The sequence below is a fragment of the Podarcis erhardii genome (assembly GCF_964252035.2).
Source record: "Podarcis erhardii genome assembly, chromosome: 5".
In the NCBI taxonomy this organism is placed as follows: Eukaryota; Metazoa; Chordata; class Lepidosauria; order Squamata; family Lacertidae; genus Podarcis; species Podarcis erhardii.
Genome location: NC_138509.1, coordinates 67,920,825 through 67,936,966, shown reverse-complemented (window position 1 = coordinate 67,936,966; position 16,142 = coordinate 67,920,825). Strand labels below are relative to the sequence as shown.

The window sequence follows — 16,142 nt, the reverse complement described above, 5'->3', positions numbered from 1 at the left end:
TTCTTGTAAATTGTATTTTAGCACTGCAGCATTTGTGTTTCTAAAGACGCAAAGAGAGAAAACGTATATTTTTCTGTAGCTGACATCTTTACATCTGTATGGGTGTTTCACAAGCTCTTCTAATAAATTCAGGGGGTGGAAGCTATATAAGGTCTTTTAACTCTGCCGTTCTGCTGAAAAAGGTTCCCAGAATGGCTTACAAAGTTCAGAAATAACTTGCAATCCAATAAACAAAGACCAGGTGTGAATTTACAATCGAAAATACATGACACAAAAGGAAAAAAGGTGTGGGAGGGAGGAAGCAAAAGACAAACCCAGAGACTAGTTCTTGGTTACAAATTTCCCCAGGCAGAAATTAAGCAGGTCATGGAGCTGGATCTAAGCACAATGGATGGGCAACTGCTTCCAGTCAGGCACAACAGATTTTCAGTGACACAGATACTACAGCAATGCAGTTTTCTGCCATGGGGCACACCCGCTCAGCTTTTAACAAAAGAGAAGATCCAACATATTTCATCTTAACACCAGCCAACCCAGAAGACACAGTTGTGAGTTCCATTACTTCAGGGCAATATTTCAAAGGAGCATTGTCTATATGTGGTTCGTGCCAGTGAAATAAGTCTAGCCTTGCCTTCCTGCTCAAACGCAGGGAATCATCTATAAAAATGTCTTCAGCAACCTCATTACGAAGAGAGGAGAATACAAGTCAGAATTCTGAAAGATGCTTCTTTCCTCTGGCCTACTCAGCAGTTCAGACAATGTGTGAGAGAATAAAGACACAGCCCATTGTCTCTATCTCCATTGGTTCTACCCCAGATGCAGGATTGTCTGAAGGGGGTTTCTTCACATGTTTGGCTGAGTACGCTTACACTGTATTCCTGTGACCAATAACACTGCACAAGCAGGATTCTAAGTACATTTAGCATGTAGAAAACTCCCATTCAAACCTTCCTGCTCAATGTGAGATGATAAGGGATGGTGCTTTGGGGGGCACATCTACTCCCTCTTTGAATTTTGTGGGTCTGCTATCATTCTGAAATAATCTGGTGGTTGCAGAATACCATATATAAAACATTGCTTTGCATACAGCTTCATAAAATACCTATTTTGCATATGACTTTTGGAAGAATGTTTATAACTTGCAAATGAAGTGGTAAATTTTTCTGGAAACTGGTTTCAACACACCTATTTCTGCGTCTTTTAGAGCTTGACAATCAATGTGCCAGTGTGGTGTAGTGGTTGAGAGCGGTAGTCTTGTAATCTGGGGAACCGGGTTCGTGTCTCCGCTCCTCCACGTGCAGCTGCTGGGTGACCTTGGGCCAGTCACACTTCCTTGAAGTCTCTCAGCCCCACTCACCTCACAGAGTGTTTGTTGTGGGGGAGGAAGGGAAAGGAGAATGTTAGCCGCTTTGAGACTCCTTAAAGGGAGTGAAAGGCGGGATATCAAATCCAAACTCTTCTTCTTCTTCTTCTTCTACTCCCTTGTCCTTACCCTGCTTGGGGGTGGGGCTGAAAATAAAGCAAGGGAAGTTGAAAGGAGGACAAATCAAAACTGGGGTGCCATATGGCAAACTTTTCATCGATTCAATTTCTGTCCATTTTTCAGGTAGAACTTGCAATATAATAATAATGGATAGGATGTTGGACTTTAGACAAGGGGTGCCTGAATTCAAACTCCTGCTCAGCTGTGAAGTTCATGGAATGAGCTATTACGGTAATTTTTAGCCAGCTGCTCACTCTCAGCCTAACCTACTTCACAGTGCACATCCTTCACTTATAATGCTCCTCCTCCTCCCTTTTTGTTTGATCAATATCTCTTGAGCAGATTGTACCCCTCAATTTCTACATTCCTCTCATGAGTCTCGACCCACCAGGTTTCAGTAATGCCTATTAGGTAATATTTGCCATCCTGTATTAAGAACTCAAGTTCTTTTTGCTTGTTTCCCATACTCTGTACATTTGTGTAGAGACAACTGAAACCATGAGTCATGCCTTTGCACACTGCTGCCTCTGTCCCCCTCCATAGGGAATCAGCTGCTGCCACCACACATCTCTTCCTTCTCTGGTGAGCAGCAGGAATCATTCTGTACACTGTATCTTCCACTGCCACCTTGCTGTGTTCTGAGGTATGCAACCACTCTACTTGCTCCTGTAGTGTGAGGTGAGGGCATGAAATCGACACAGCCTGGCTCCTGGCAGTCCTGCTTTTTTGTGCCATGTTCTGCCAGGGGTTCATCTCTTGCACTGGGTGATTCTTCTAGGGGCCTGCATATCTGTTCCAGGACCGTCCACTCTGGGACATCAAAGCTCCAGCCCCACACTAGTAAATTAACACAAGTAAGCAAGTTTATGGTATTCACAAACACCATTGCAAAGAAGCCAGACTCGTGCAGCTAATAGTATATGGCCCACAAATCCATAAATGGGAGCCGCTGGCATAGAGATTCAACCCCATATTAAGTTGTTTTCCCTCCTATCATGAGATGGCGCAGCTCCTCTGTTCTTTCTGTCTTTGTGTTTTTTAAATTTAAAAATCACCTGCCACTGGCAGATTTTCTCTTGCCAGATTTTCCCCTTGCGCCACAAATTACTTAGGCTTTGTTACTCAGGATTTTAAAGTAGAGCAGGCTTCTCTGGGGATCTCTCCCACCACCCCTCGGCTTTCAGAATTTCTTAGATATTGGGTCGTTGTTTTCAGCAGGATGCCTATCAGATGTTAATGGGGAGAGTTTGAAGATGGGTCGTTAATTTCAGATTTTTTAGGTATGTGAAATAAGTACTGTGTGACTCTGAACTAAACATCATCAAATACATATAAGAATCTGGATTATTACAATCTGCCACCTTGCGCCCCATGGGAGAAGGAGCTAGCCTTTATCCAGAGGCACAGCAGCTAATGCCCTGGAATTCTTAACTCAATTAATTTAACCTTGAGCTCATGCTACACTGAAAACTATTTGTTCTGCAGCGTGTTCGAAATTTCCCTGCTGTATTCCTAAGTGATGAGAAGACTTTACAGTCTCAAGTGATTCTTTTCGAGCAGCAATGTATTGTTGAATAATGCAGTACTGCACAGTGTGTGTGTGTGTGTGTGTGTGTGTGTGTACGCACCCCGCCCCCAGCTTACTTGCACTGAAGTTAATAGGTTTCTGTGAAGGACTGCTTATTTCTTAGGCTGCAAAAACGTCGCATTATCTCAGCTGATTAATAAAACATTCTGTCCTGCTGGAGATGCTAGGTGACAACTGAAATCGGGGTGCATGTCCAATACTAAAAGGCTCAATGAATAATGACTGGCTCTTTTTCCGCCATCTAATAGCCATCTAGTTCTCCTTCCAAACACCTGTTGCTCAGGGATTCCTTCATAAATTTAGCAAAATATAGCAATTCAGAATCCAGTTCCTTTTGTGTGGTAGAACTTTCATACCTCTTTGGAGTACAGGTTTGGAAGACAGAGGGCAACGATCTCAGACGATCCAGAGACTATAATTTGCCACTTCTTGAATCACCTAGTATGTCCACTACATATAGCACTAAGATATGCTGTATCAGGAGAAGCCATCTTCTTTTCTTAGCCGCATGGAAGGGAAAGAAGTTAAAATCGAAACTCAGCTAATCGGTGGCCATACAGCCATCGGTATAGAAGGGCAATGACCTCGTCCATTTAAATCAAGCCATCCTGCTGTCATTAGCAAGCTAAAAGGTTCAGATATTTGGGGGGATTTAAAGGTAACACTTTGACGCTAATCGGCTTAAAGGGACTAGCATAACTACATGGCCAGAAGAACAGATAAAAGAAACCAGAGTTCAGACTTGGCCTCAGCAAAAAGCTCTGAGCTGTATGGTGCAGAATTAACACACAAGTTGAAAGGCTTTGATATTGACGAGGACACAAGCACCAACCATGCCTGCCGATTTCAATGGCTATTGGAAAATGCTCAGTAATGACAACTTTGAGGAGTATTTGAAAGCATTAGGTAAGATTCTTTTATTTATTTTATTTTATTTATTACACAACCGTAGCTCCATACCTTCCGGGCTGAATCTGATTCTTCTGTAGCATCAATCACATAAACATTGTCCCACTTCACTCTGTATGGCTTTTGTATGAAAATATTTTGGTTTTACTGAGTTTCTTTATTAATATTGCCATGCCTCTCTATATATTTTTATAAAAAGTGCCTCAACAATAGGAAGAGCAAGAAATAAAATCCAGAAGTTAAGTATATAATCATAAATAAACACTTCTGAATTATCAAAATTAATTATCCAGAAGTTATCATACATTGCTGGTGTTATAGCAAGCCTTTTACCTCAGGAAGTGTACAGTCTTAGGGACAGAACAAGAGTAGCAGAGCCTGAACTACAAATTTGATTAGGAAACTCATTGAACAGGTATATTATACCTATAGTAGCAGTAAGTAATAGTTTTCAGTTGAATGTATTTTTAGAGTTTTATAGCAACTTTCACACATCCACACTAGACATGGCTTATCCCAAAGAATCCCAGGAACTGTAGTTTGTTAAGGTTGGCCCAAATCTTAGGCAAAAGTATCTATATATGTTGACAAGATTATCGTTTCATTCTGTGTGGGGATAAGTATTAAAACCTCCTCACTTTGTATTGAACTACAAGTTTATTTTTTAAAAAAGAAAATCTTCAAAGCTTCTCCAGAGGTTTGATCTTTACAGAACTCTTTTCTGGTCTCTTTCTTCCCTTCAGATGTAAATATTGCTGTGAGAAAAATAGCTAATATGCTCAAACCGGACAAAGAGATCATTCAAGATGGCGATCACATGATCATTAAGACACTAAGCACTTTTAAAAACTACATCATGGATTTTGATATAGGGAAGGAATTTGAGGAAGATTTAACAGGGGTGGATGATCGCAAATGCATGGTAAGAATGAGAACAGCAACTGTTTCATGACAAACAAACAAAAAAAAGCTTCCAAACCCTGCATCATAATGGTCACAGACATTTTGCTGTGGTTCCCCCCCCCCCCAGGAAACTGTTTGTGTTTGACAGCTATATTTAGGCAGAGTTTCAGAATCAGTACAGACTTTACGTATGATAAATGTGTTGCTAGACATTAAGTCACTGTCTTTTGTTCAGGCTGCAGTCCTCCCACACACATTTTCCTGGGAGCAAGTCCTATTGAACATAGTTGGAATTGTGTCCTGCATGCATAGGGTTGCACTATAAAACTTGAATTATATACATTTGATTCTCGGTTGGGGGGTGAGTGTCTCTGTTTCGTTTTATAAAGCAAGTAGTTTCCAATCCTGTTTTGGTCAACATGTATGCTTTATTGTGTTTCAGTTAGACTTGCCTGTTGAAATGGTGCTGCTGGCACAGTATGATCCCACTCGTCTTGTGTCGAGTAGCAGAAGCAAGGCAATTGCTGCCTCTTGCCCACCTTTTGCTAACAATTCCGAATCAGCCCAGAGAGACAGCACATGCTTTAAACAGCTATTTATACCAGAAAGAGAAGCATCATCCTTAACAGAAGTAGACAGCACCAAGAATTCTCCCCTGTGAGCTCTTAGCTTTTGACAAGGAAACAATACTGTGTGGCTCATAAGAAGGAATACCAATTAGCAGCACAGTTTCGCTAATACCAAGCTGCTTAGCTGAGTCAGAGCCTGACTGCTGTCCTTTGCTTTACTCTGAGAGCAAGATACTGCTAAAAGAGTAAAGGTTCCCAAAGTGAAAATGCACAAGGTTATCTGACTGAGGGAGGCATTTTTAAAAAGAGAGAAATTAAAACAGTAGACTCTCACATTCATAGTGAGGTGCTCCCTGCTCTAGCCTTGGAACAGCAGAAATTTCCTCTTTATCCCATGACAATGGAAAAATGGAAGAATTTTGAAATACAAGGAAAGGGGGCATGTGTTGCCTGCCCAACTAGGTAGGTTTGGCTACCAAACAAGAATGCAAAGTACAGAGAGAATGCTTGTTTCAGCAATAGCCCTCATCTGTCATTTGGAAATAGGAACAGGTGAATCAATTCTGGTTTCTCTCAGTTTCCCTCTTTCCCCAGCTTCCACTCTGGTCAATGTGTAAATTATGTTGTTCTAAAGAGGGGTTGGGACACGGGTGGTGCTGTGGGTAAAACCTCAGTGCCTAGGACTTGCCGATCGTATGGTCAGCGGTTCGAATCCCCACGGCGGGGTGAACTCCCATCTTTCAGTCCCAGCTCCTGCCCACCTAGCAGTTCGAAAGCACCCTTAAGTGCAAGTAGATAAATAGGTACTGCTTTATAGTGGGAAGGTAAACGGCATTTCCATGTGCTGCGCTGGTGCTGGCTTGCCAGAGCAGCTTTGTCACACTGGCCACGTGACCGAGAAGTGTCTCCGGACAGCGCTGGCCCCCGGCCTCTTAAGTGAGATGAGCGCACAACCCTAGAGTTGGACACGACTGGACCGTACGGGCAGGGGTACCTTTACCTTTACCTAAAGAGGGGTTATGTGTGTGCTTCTCCTTCCACAGGCACAGGAACATTTTTTCATCTGAGAGTGGGTGCATTCAAATTAATGCCAGTCCTGCATTGATATGGGTATATGTGTCAGTGTCTAGGATTTAAGGCTAGCCAATGTTCTTGAAAGCCCATTCACATGTTGGTAACTGATCATCTAAAGAGGGCTAATGTGATGCTGCAGTTCAGTCTGTTGGAGAATCTGGTTTTATCGGGTCTTTCAGCTCTACTTTTCAGATGCCATAGGTTCTGCACATCTCTATCCCACAGGTTAAAGTTGAAAGCTGGGAGTTCAAAATCCAGGAATGTTAAATGCAGGGTAGATTTAGGTGAGAAAGCTTAGTTATTTCTTAAGGTCTTGGCATGGGCATATTTGAGGAAACAGCATTCACTTAAAAACAGTCAAGCAACGGCCAATTAGTGCAATTCTTCACTGGGTACATGTTCAATCTTCATCTGATATGCCAGAAGGTGCAGATTCCGATGGTCATGCTTCAGGTGGCTTATCTGTACATTTTATACAAAGCAAAGAATGATTGACCACGAAAGCTTGTGTAGGAGGGCTAGTCCACGCAGAAGTTAAAATCAAATGGCTTTTAAGATTTTTTTTTACCAGTGGCTCAAAATTCGGTAAGTACTGTGGACCCCCTGTTTTTCAAAATCCAATCCATAGACCCCCTACTTATGAACTATTTGACATCTCTGTGGTGGTTTTTGTTATGTGGATGGTGCCATGGATCCCCTACGTGGGTTACGCAGACTCCCAATTGGGAACCACTGCTTTAAACAGTTTGAAAACCCAGATACAGAACCCACACACAATGTGGCTAATAGAAGCAAGGGCTGAATATGATTTGCCATTGCTTATATTAGCTGCATTGTGTCCCTTTGATTGGTAATCTAGAGTGCCTTAGATCCATTAGTGTTGAGCTGAGTTATTTTTGGCATGAATGGGATCTGAAACTAGCTACTTTCGTTTCATCCATTAAGCATTTCACAATGAAAGATGAATAAATTCTATAGTACTGGAATTATTTTCTGTAAAAAACAGCAGTTACAGAGTTTTAAAGATTAGACAACCTATTATATCTTCTGCTTCCCAGTAAAATAAGGCACATATTTTCAAATAAACTGAAGATAAAGCTAATGCTGTGTTTCCCAACCTTTTTCTGACTGTGCCCCTCATGGACGTAGCCAGGGGGGCAGCTGCCCCCCAATATGAAAAAATCAATACAAATCTGAGGTTCTGCCCCACCCTAAAAAAGCCTGCCCCCTTAACAAAAACCCTGGCTATGCCCATGCCCACCCAGCCTACTGGTAGAAAGGCAGATATTTAAATATTTTGTTTGTAAACAGAACACGTTTTATTTATAATTTTTTTATAATTTATACAAGATACAATTACATAAAATGATAGGAACATAATGAAATATTGTTGGAGCAGAAAAACGTAGAAACATGGAGCTGGAAAGGACCCCAAGGGCCAACCTTCTAGTGCAACTGCCTGCAACATAGGAAACTTTGCGAATGCATCCATGACAGATGGCCATCCAACCTCTGCTTAGAAACCTCCAAGATAGGAGAATCCAGAATCTCCCAAGAGAGGTCCATCTTCCATGTATTATAAAAAGTAAACAACACTTATTTGACTCCAGTTATTTGACACGGAGGGGGAAAGCTACAGATAGCAGTCCAAAAGCTGCACAGGGAGTTCTGTATATATGGGAAAATTTTAAAAAGCAAGTGGTCCTCACTGATCTGGAAACTTTGTCATCTGGAAGAGCCCTGGCTGCCTAGATAAAACACTATAGCCCCACATGTCCTTACCTGGGAGTAAGGTCCACTGAACTCAATGCGGCTTTCTTCTGAGTAGACAATTAGTAATTTACTAGATGTTGTGACGTGGGGTTTGTGATTTCAGCTCTCTTGACATATTATGCTGGAGACAGTTCTCTAGTAACACTTCTTTATTAAAAGCAACAAGACTGACGACTGAGGAGGGGAGAGCTACATTTATAGGGACAGGGAACCAGCTAGAAAGGATACATTTTGGAGGGAACAATATCAGGCAATCACAGCCCTGCCTTTTGGAGGCAACCAATAAGACAGAGGATCCAAATACAGCAGCTTAAATGAACCAATAGTAGCTGTACCCTCTGGAACCAAAAGGCAGTTACTTTACCCTAATGCAAATACAGACAATAATAATACAGATATAAAATCCTTTGACTCAATACACAACACCCCTCCCCCCCTAGTGAGCACAGCACACGTAATCTTTCAGGTACTGTGGGGTCCTACAACTTCTACTTGATCTCCTGACAACAGGTGTTGCCGGTTCTGGATTGGGTGTCACCTGTGGTAGAGGGGCTGCTATAGGGGTTTCGTCAGGAACAGATGGAGTCCCAGACATCTCAGGGTCCCCTACCTGTACCTCGTCATCCTGAGGACTAGCAGACCCTGGTTCATTTGCTGAAGCCCCTGGTGATTGCACCTCTGGGCCATTTTCGCTCTGGTCTTGCAGCTCTGCGTCATTAGCCAGGGATGAATTATCAGACTCCTCCCTGCTGAGCGCCCGGCGCCTCAGCTGATCTATATGTCTCTTCCAAACTTGCCCATTTTCCAAGGTCACATAATAGGACACAGGTCCACTAGCCCGGGTGACCACACCAGCCACCCACCGCGAACCTCGTGAATAGTTCCTCACCCAGACCAGATCTTCAGGGGCGAAATACCTTGTTGTGTCAGTCTCAGCCTGGGGGTTTGCTCTTGAATTACGGTTTGGCATTTTATCCGGGTGGACATAATCCAGCACCGTTACCAATCTTCTACCCAAGAGCAGCTCAGCTGGCGACTTGCCCGTCGCAGTACACGGCGTCGCATGCTGCAAAAATAACATTCGCGCGATGCGAGCTGACCAGTTACCCTCCATTAAGCGCGCAATGGATTCTTTGGCTGTTCTTACCATGCGCTCCGCCTGCCCATTGGAGGATGGGTGAAAGGGCGCGGATGTGACCCCTCTTATGAAGTTATCAGCCAAGAATGCCCTGAATTCTTGGGATACAAAAGCTGCCCCATTATCTGATACAATGGTCTCAGGTAACCCGTGGGTTGCAAACAGCTGCCTCAACACCTTGATTACGACAGCTGATGCCATGCTAGGGACCATCGCCACTTCTAACCATTTGGAATATGCATCGACGATAACCAAAAAGACCTTCCCCTGGAATGGCCCAGCAAAATCTAAGTGCAGCCGGCTCCAGGGAGATCTGGACTGCTCCCACCAGTGAACTGGTGCTCTGGCCACTTCTGGCCGCACCTCTTGGCATGCCTTGCACGTTCGTACCCATTGTTCTATGTTCTGGTCCATTCCAGGCCACCACACATAACATCGGGCTAGCGACTTCATCCTGACCATTCCCGGGTGTCCCATGTGAAGCGTCTCAAGAACCCTGTTTCTCAGTGGTGCTGGGATGATCACCCTATCTCCCCACAGGAGACAACCCTTATGCATGGATAACTCGTGCTGCCTTGTTGCATAAGGCCTGAATTTGTCTTCATGCGGACCACCTGGCCACCCCCTCCCCACCCAAGTGAGCACACGGGAGAGAACAGCATCTTTCCTCGTTTTCTCAGCAATATCAGTAGCCGTTACAGGAGCCCCCGGAAGTGTTTCCAGCATCATTATGTGCTCCGCTGGAGCAGGATCCTCATTGCTCCCGCCAGGAACGGGCAATCGACTCAGCGCATCAGCGTGGCACAACTGTTTCCCCGGCACATGGGTCAAGGTGTACTGGAACCCGTTCAGGAATATAGACCAACGCAACATTCTGGGGGAGAGAATTTGTGGCGTTTGTTCGGGTTGAACAACCCCAACAGTGGTTTGTGGTCCGTTTCAATGGAGAAATGACGACCGTACACATAATCATGGAACTTTTTGATTCCTGCCACAATTGCAAGCGCCTCTTTGTCAATTTGAGCATAGTTGCGCTCCGTGGGCGACAACGTACGGGAATAGAAAGAGATGGGCTTTTCCGACCCATCCGGTTCCCTATGACTCAGCACCGCCCCCAGGCCATATTGAGAGGCATCACATGCCAGGACCAGCGGCTTCGATTCATCATAATGAGCCAGGACGCTCTTGCTACTCAGCATTCCTCGCAAGGAGTCAAAAGCCTTCTGCTGCTCCTGCCCCCATCGCCACACATTCTTTTTCTGCAACAGTCTATGTAATGGTTCAGCTACTGAAGCTTTCTGGGGTAAGAACGAATGATAAAAGTTAATAAGTCCCAGGAATGACTGCAACTCCGTCTTGTTCTGTGGTCGTGGTGCCTCGATGATGGCCTTAACCTTAGCATCTGTGGGGTGGATGCCTGATGCATCAATTTTAAACCCCAAGAATTCCACAGTTGGCACCCCAAAACTGCATTTTTCCTTTTTTAGTTGCAACCCCGCCTCCTTGAACTTGAGCAACACTGCACGGGCACGCGCAACCAGTTCCTGTGGGTCTTTTCCAGCAATCAAAACGTCATCAAAAAATGGCAAGACCCCCGGCAGACCTCTTAACAGGCGTTCCATGAGCCCTTGAAAAATCCCTGGGGCCACACAAACTCCAAATTGTAATCTGTTAACTCTGAACGCCCCTTTATGTGTGACAATAGTCTGTGCTTCCGCTGATTGTGGGGTTACTGGCAGCTGTTGGTAAGCTTGTGCCAGGTCAATTTTGGCGAACACCTTGCCCCCAGCCAGTTTAGCCAACAGATGTGATACGACTGGAATGGGGTATGAGTTTCCCCTGAGTGCCTTATTGATAGTACATTTGTACTCAGCACAGATCCTGACTTCCCCATTTGCTTTAAGGGGCATGACGATTGGAGTCTCCCACTTAGCGGAGTCCACGAGTGAGAGAACTCCCTGCTTGACCAATTTATCCAGCTCTGCTTCGATCTTGGGTTGCAGTGCAAATGGCACTCGCCTTGGTTTGAGTCGGATTGGGGCCACCCCAGGGTCCAATTCGAAGTCAACTGGGGGCCCTTTATAACAACCCAGTTTTCCATTAAAGAGACCAGCAAATTCTTTGCATAATGCCTCGCTCATCTCAGGGCAGGTTTGGATTGAATTAAGCCCTGATATACTCAGTCCCAGGGCGGGGAACCAGTCAGTGCCCAGGAGACTGGGGCGACTGCCCTTCGCAATCACCAGTTTGAGTACCGCCTGTTTGTCCCGGAACTGTACTCTCACGGCACACATTCCCATGACATGGATGCGGCCCGCTGAGTATGACTGCAAGGTTGCCGGGAAGGGCTCCAGAGGGGGCAACTTACCCCTGGGGAAGAATGTCCTCGCGGTCTGGTCCGACACGATAGTGAATCCAGATCCGGAGTCCACCTCCATGTCGCACAGCTGACCCTCAATCTTCACCTTGATGTGTGCCTTGCCTTGCGCTGGAAACTGCACGACCCTCCCGTTGATCTCCGTTACGTAGTGGCAGTCCTTTAGAACATGGTTTGCTGTGGGTGATCTGCGATGCTCCAGTCTAGGTGCTCCTGTCGCTCCCAACGCCGCCGATCTACAGACCCTGGCGATGTGACCTGTCTTTCCACACGTCCGGCACATAGCATCCCGGAAACGACAACTCTTCCGCTCATGGTTTCTGCCACAACCAGGGCACCTGCCTCGGTGATCTTTGTGCACTGTGCAGGCCTGACGCACTGACTCAACCCCACGGACTGGGCTCTGGCTCGGAGTAGCTTCTAGCTCATCCATGGCATGCGCAGCTTCTATCTGTGGCTTAGGGGCCCTGCGACTGGCATCAAGCTCTTCTCTTTCATAATTCTCCATGGCGGTGGTCTCCTTCAAGGCTGAAGCAAGGGTAACCTCTTCTTTAGCCACGATGCGTCTTCTGGCTTTCTTGCTGCTCAGACCACCGACAGACCGATCCAGGAGAGTCTCTTCCAGATCTTGGAAGTCGCAGTGCTGAGCGAGCGTCCGCAGTTCAGCTAGAAATGCAGATACAGACTCCCCAGCACGCTGCTGCCTCTTATGAAACTCCATCCGCCGGGCCATCTTGGTCTCAGTAGGTGCTAAATGGCTTGTTAGGCAGGCAAGAATATCTTTGAGAGATGTCTCACTTAGCTTCGCTGGGGCAAGCAATGCCTTGGCCAGCTTGAAGGTCTCAGGCCCACAGTAGCTCAGGAATGTGGCCCTTCTTTTGCTGGCATCGGTGATCCCTTGAGCCACTGCGAAGAACTCGAAGCGTTTGACGTAGTCTTCCCACGTGTTGGGCTCTGATGGCTGGAAGGGCTCCAATACCCTTGGACTCTCCATTGTCCTGTGGGCAGGGTCGCCTTCTCAGCTGGCCAGTGAGTCTTGTTCTTAGCTACAATCCGGACTCCGAGGCAGGGCTGCGTTTAACCGCTCCTCAGCATTGCGGATCCCACCTTCGTCGCCAGTTGTTGTGACGTGGGGTTTGTGATTTCAGCTCTCTTGACATATTATGCTGGAGACAGTTCTCTAGTAACACTTCTTTATTAAAAGCAACAAGACTGACGACTGAGGAGGGGAGAGCTACATTTATAGGGACAGGGAACCAGCTAGAAAGGATACATTTTGGAGGGAACAATATCAGGCAATCACAGTCCTGCCTTTTGGAGGCAACCAATAAGACAGAGGATCCAAATACAGCAGCTTAAATGAACCAATAGTAGCTGTACCCTCTGGAACCAAAAGGCAGTTACTTTACCCTAATGCAAATACAGACAATAATAATACAGATATAAAATCCTTTGACTCAATACACAACACTAGATGCAAGTCAGCAGCAGCACCAGACGACCCCACTCGGCTAGGCTCTGGGGTAGATTTCACCCCACGCCTTGCAGAGCTGGGCCGACGCTGCTGATGGGCCTGTGCCCCTTGGCAACATTCAAAGGCCCCAATCCTAATTGCCCCCTCCTTCTGGAAATAAACCAGGACTGCTTGAAGAAAATGCATGTGGCAAAAAGCAGTGTTAGGCCCTAGTTAGGCTCCTTACCTCTCTCGCCCTGACCTAGCCACTGTGATCCATGCGACAGTCACCTCCAGACTGGATTATTGTAACTCACTCTACGTGGGGCTGCCCTTGAGACTGACCCAGAAACTCCAGCGGGTGCAGAATGCCACAGCGAGACTCCTTACGGGGTCTTCGCTGCGAGATCACATTCATCCGGTGCTATACCAGCTGCACTGGCTCCCGGTAGAGTACAGGATCAGGTTTAAGGTGCTGGTTTTAACCTTCAAAGCCCTATACGGCCTAGGACCCTCGTACCTACGGGACCGCCTCTCCTGGTATGCCCCACAGAGGAACTTACGGTCTTCAAATAAAAACATCTTGAAGGTCCCAGGCCACAGAGAGGTTAGGCTGGCCTCAACTAGAGCCAGGGCTTTTTCGGCTGCGGCTCCAACCTGGTGGAATGCTCTGTCATAAGAGACAAGGGCCCTGCAGGACTTGACATCTTTCCGCAGGGCCTGCAAGACAGAGCTGTTCCACCAGGCCTTTGGTCAGGGTGCAGCCTGACTCCCTCCTTTGGCAATCTTTGCAAAACTTTAGTTTATGGTTGCCATCAATTTTGATTTTAATTCATTTTTATAATGTTTTTATAATGTTGCACTGTTTTAGTGTTGTTAGCTGCCCTGAGCCCGGCTTCGGCTGGGGAGGGCGGGATATAAATAAAATTTATTATTATTAGTGGGCCGCCCCCTTACCCACTTGTGATTGGCCAAGCTGATAGCCAGCCAATCAGGACTTAAAAAAAAAAAAAGATTCCCCCCCCCTTCTCACTTCCTTCTGCAGCCCCTTAGCCTTGCTCTGTGCCTCCCACCCACCCATTGACACGACTTTCACCTGTGGACCCCTTGAAATATCCTGGGAGCCACCCAGGGCCCTCATTTGAGAAACACTCAGCAGGAATGGGTCGGATTAAGGTGATTGGGAGCCCTGGCACAGTTCCCGACCCACCCCCACCCCCACTCAAAAGGGAGAAGTCACATCCCATTGCCATGGGGTGCTGCTGCATACTGAGGAGGAGGAAGGCAGACTCAGAGGTCTGCTACACGCTTCACACCTCCCCTTTTTGATAAGTGACAGGGACCAGGAAAGCTGCAGAGCACCTCCACCCACCACTTTGGGAGTGTAAGGAGCTGTAAAAGGGTAGGGATTAAAGGGGCTGAATGGGGTTAAGGGCTGAAGAAGAATTTAGGGGTTGAAGGAGCTGTGAGGGGCTGGGAATTGCCGGGGGGGTACATGGGGTTGGCGAGCAAAGTGAGCAGGGGTGGAGCCCTTAGTAGTACAATAACCAGTGTCTGCATTTTAAGACTCTCACAAACCATAGGTAAGCAGTGGGAGCAGCCTCTGCGCCTCCCCCAATCAGTGGCAGCTCCTGTGAATAAGCAACTTTATTTTTCAGCAAGCAAAAGATGGCTAAGCAGTGGTTAGGCTTGCTTCCATGGGGACTGCACATTCCCTTAGAACAAAGATTAAAGGTATTTTGTTAAGCATTAGAAGTAATGTACGCCACAGGAACAAAATCAAGTTGTCTTCTGTGAGATTTAATGCCCATGTTTTCTGGGGATACAGTTGCTTCACATCACCAAAGTACAGCTTCCTGCCAAATTGGAACTGACTAACCCGGTCTTTCCTTTGATACAGCTGCTAAAATAGGTTGTCACTTAATTTTGTTCATTACTTTCTTTTTCTCTCTGAACGGTTGAAACCCAAGCTGTTTCCATCCTTGACTTGATGAACAGAGGTCCTAGGCCTGCAGCTCTGCCACAAGGGAGGTAGTTAAGGAATCACTTGAGGAAATGTACTGAGAGTCACATATAAAATCAAGAGTCCTGGCTCAAAAGCAGAAGTAGCACTTGCTTGGACTTTGGTGCATAACCATTGTGCTCAGTTTAGTCCTCCTTAATGTAGACCCACAACACATACAGACATTTTCATTTTGAAAGGGCGCTGAGCTTATACCATCACCCCTCCTAGTTCCAGACTTGGTTAATTTCCTATATGCAGTCTGCATAGATGGATGCCAATTCCCCAGGGTATTTCCTTGAACTACACAGTTGGCAAACATGTCTAGTGCTGACACACAAAATCATATCAGATGCAGTATCAGAAAGCCAAGGGATCCTCAGAGCTGTTTTCTGCTAATGCAACAGCTCATACCTGCTAATATTTAAAAGTATGGAAGCAAGTAGTTTGGGTAGTGGCCTCAATGATACACACCCAACTCTCTCTCTCCCTCTTGCAGTGTAGCATCATAGTGTAGCAAAATTATAATTATCACTACATGTCACTTTGCTGCTTGGGTGCTATGCAGGTAGCATTTACCACCATGCTTTCTGAAATACACGGCTGGGGCCATAGTAAGTAAACACGACTGTAGCAAACAAGAAATAGTGGTGATTGTACCAGGTTCAGGTAATTCTATTTAAATATACCACTAGCTCAAAACAAGAATTATTAGCAAGACTACAATCTACTAGGATTTAGGATATAGTCACATGACTATGAAGGCACAGGCTGACCATAGAAAAAGCCTGTACATTATGCCTCTTAGTCTATGGATATAATGCTGTGCCTAGGTTTTGATTCATCATGCGTGTTGAATCATTTGCTGTGATA

General features: G+C 45.8%; 1 protein-coding gene across 1 annotated transcript in view; it reads left to right on the top strand.

Moving 5' to 3' along the window:
• Positions 1–1,481: 1,481 nt before the first annotated feature.
• Positions 1,482–16,142, top strand: part of RBP1 (retinol binding protein 1) — a 38,964-nt gene continuing 24,303 nt past the window's right edge. Inside the window, exons 1-2 of the mRNA XM_081861673.1 lie at positions 1,482–3,977; positions 4,724–4,902. Coding sequence (XP_081717799.1) covers positions 3,905–3,977; positions 4,724–4,902 — 252 coding nt within the window. The 5' untranslated portion in view covers positions 1,482–3,904. The remainder of the gene's footprint in view (positions 3,978–4,723; positions 4,903–16,142) is intronic.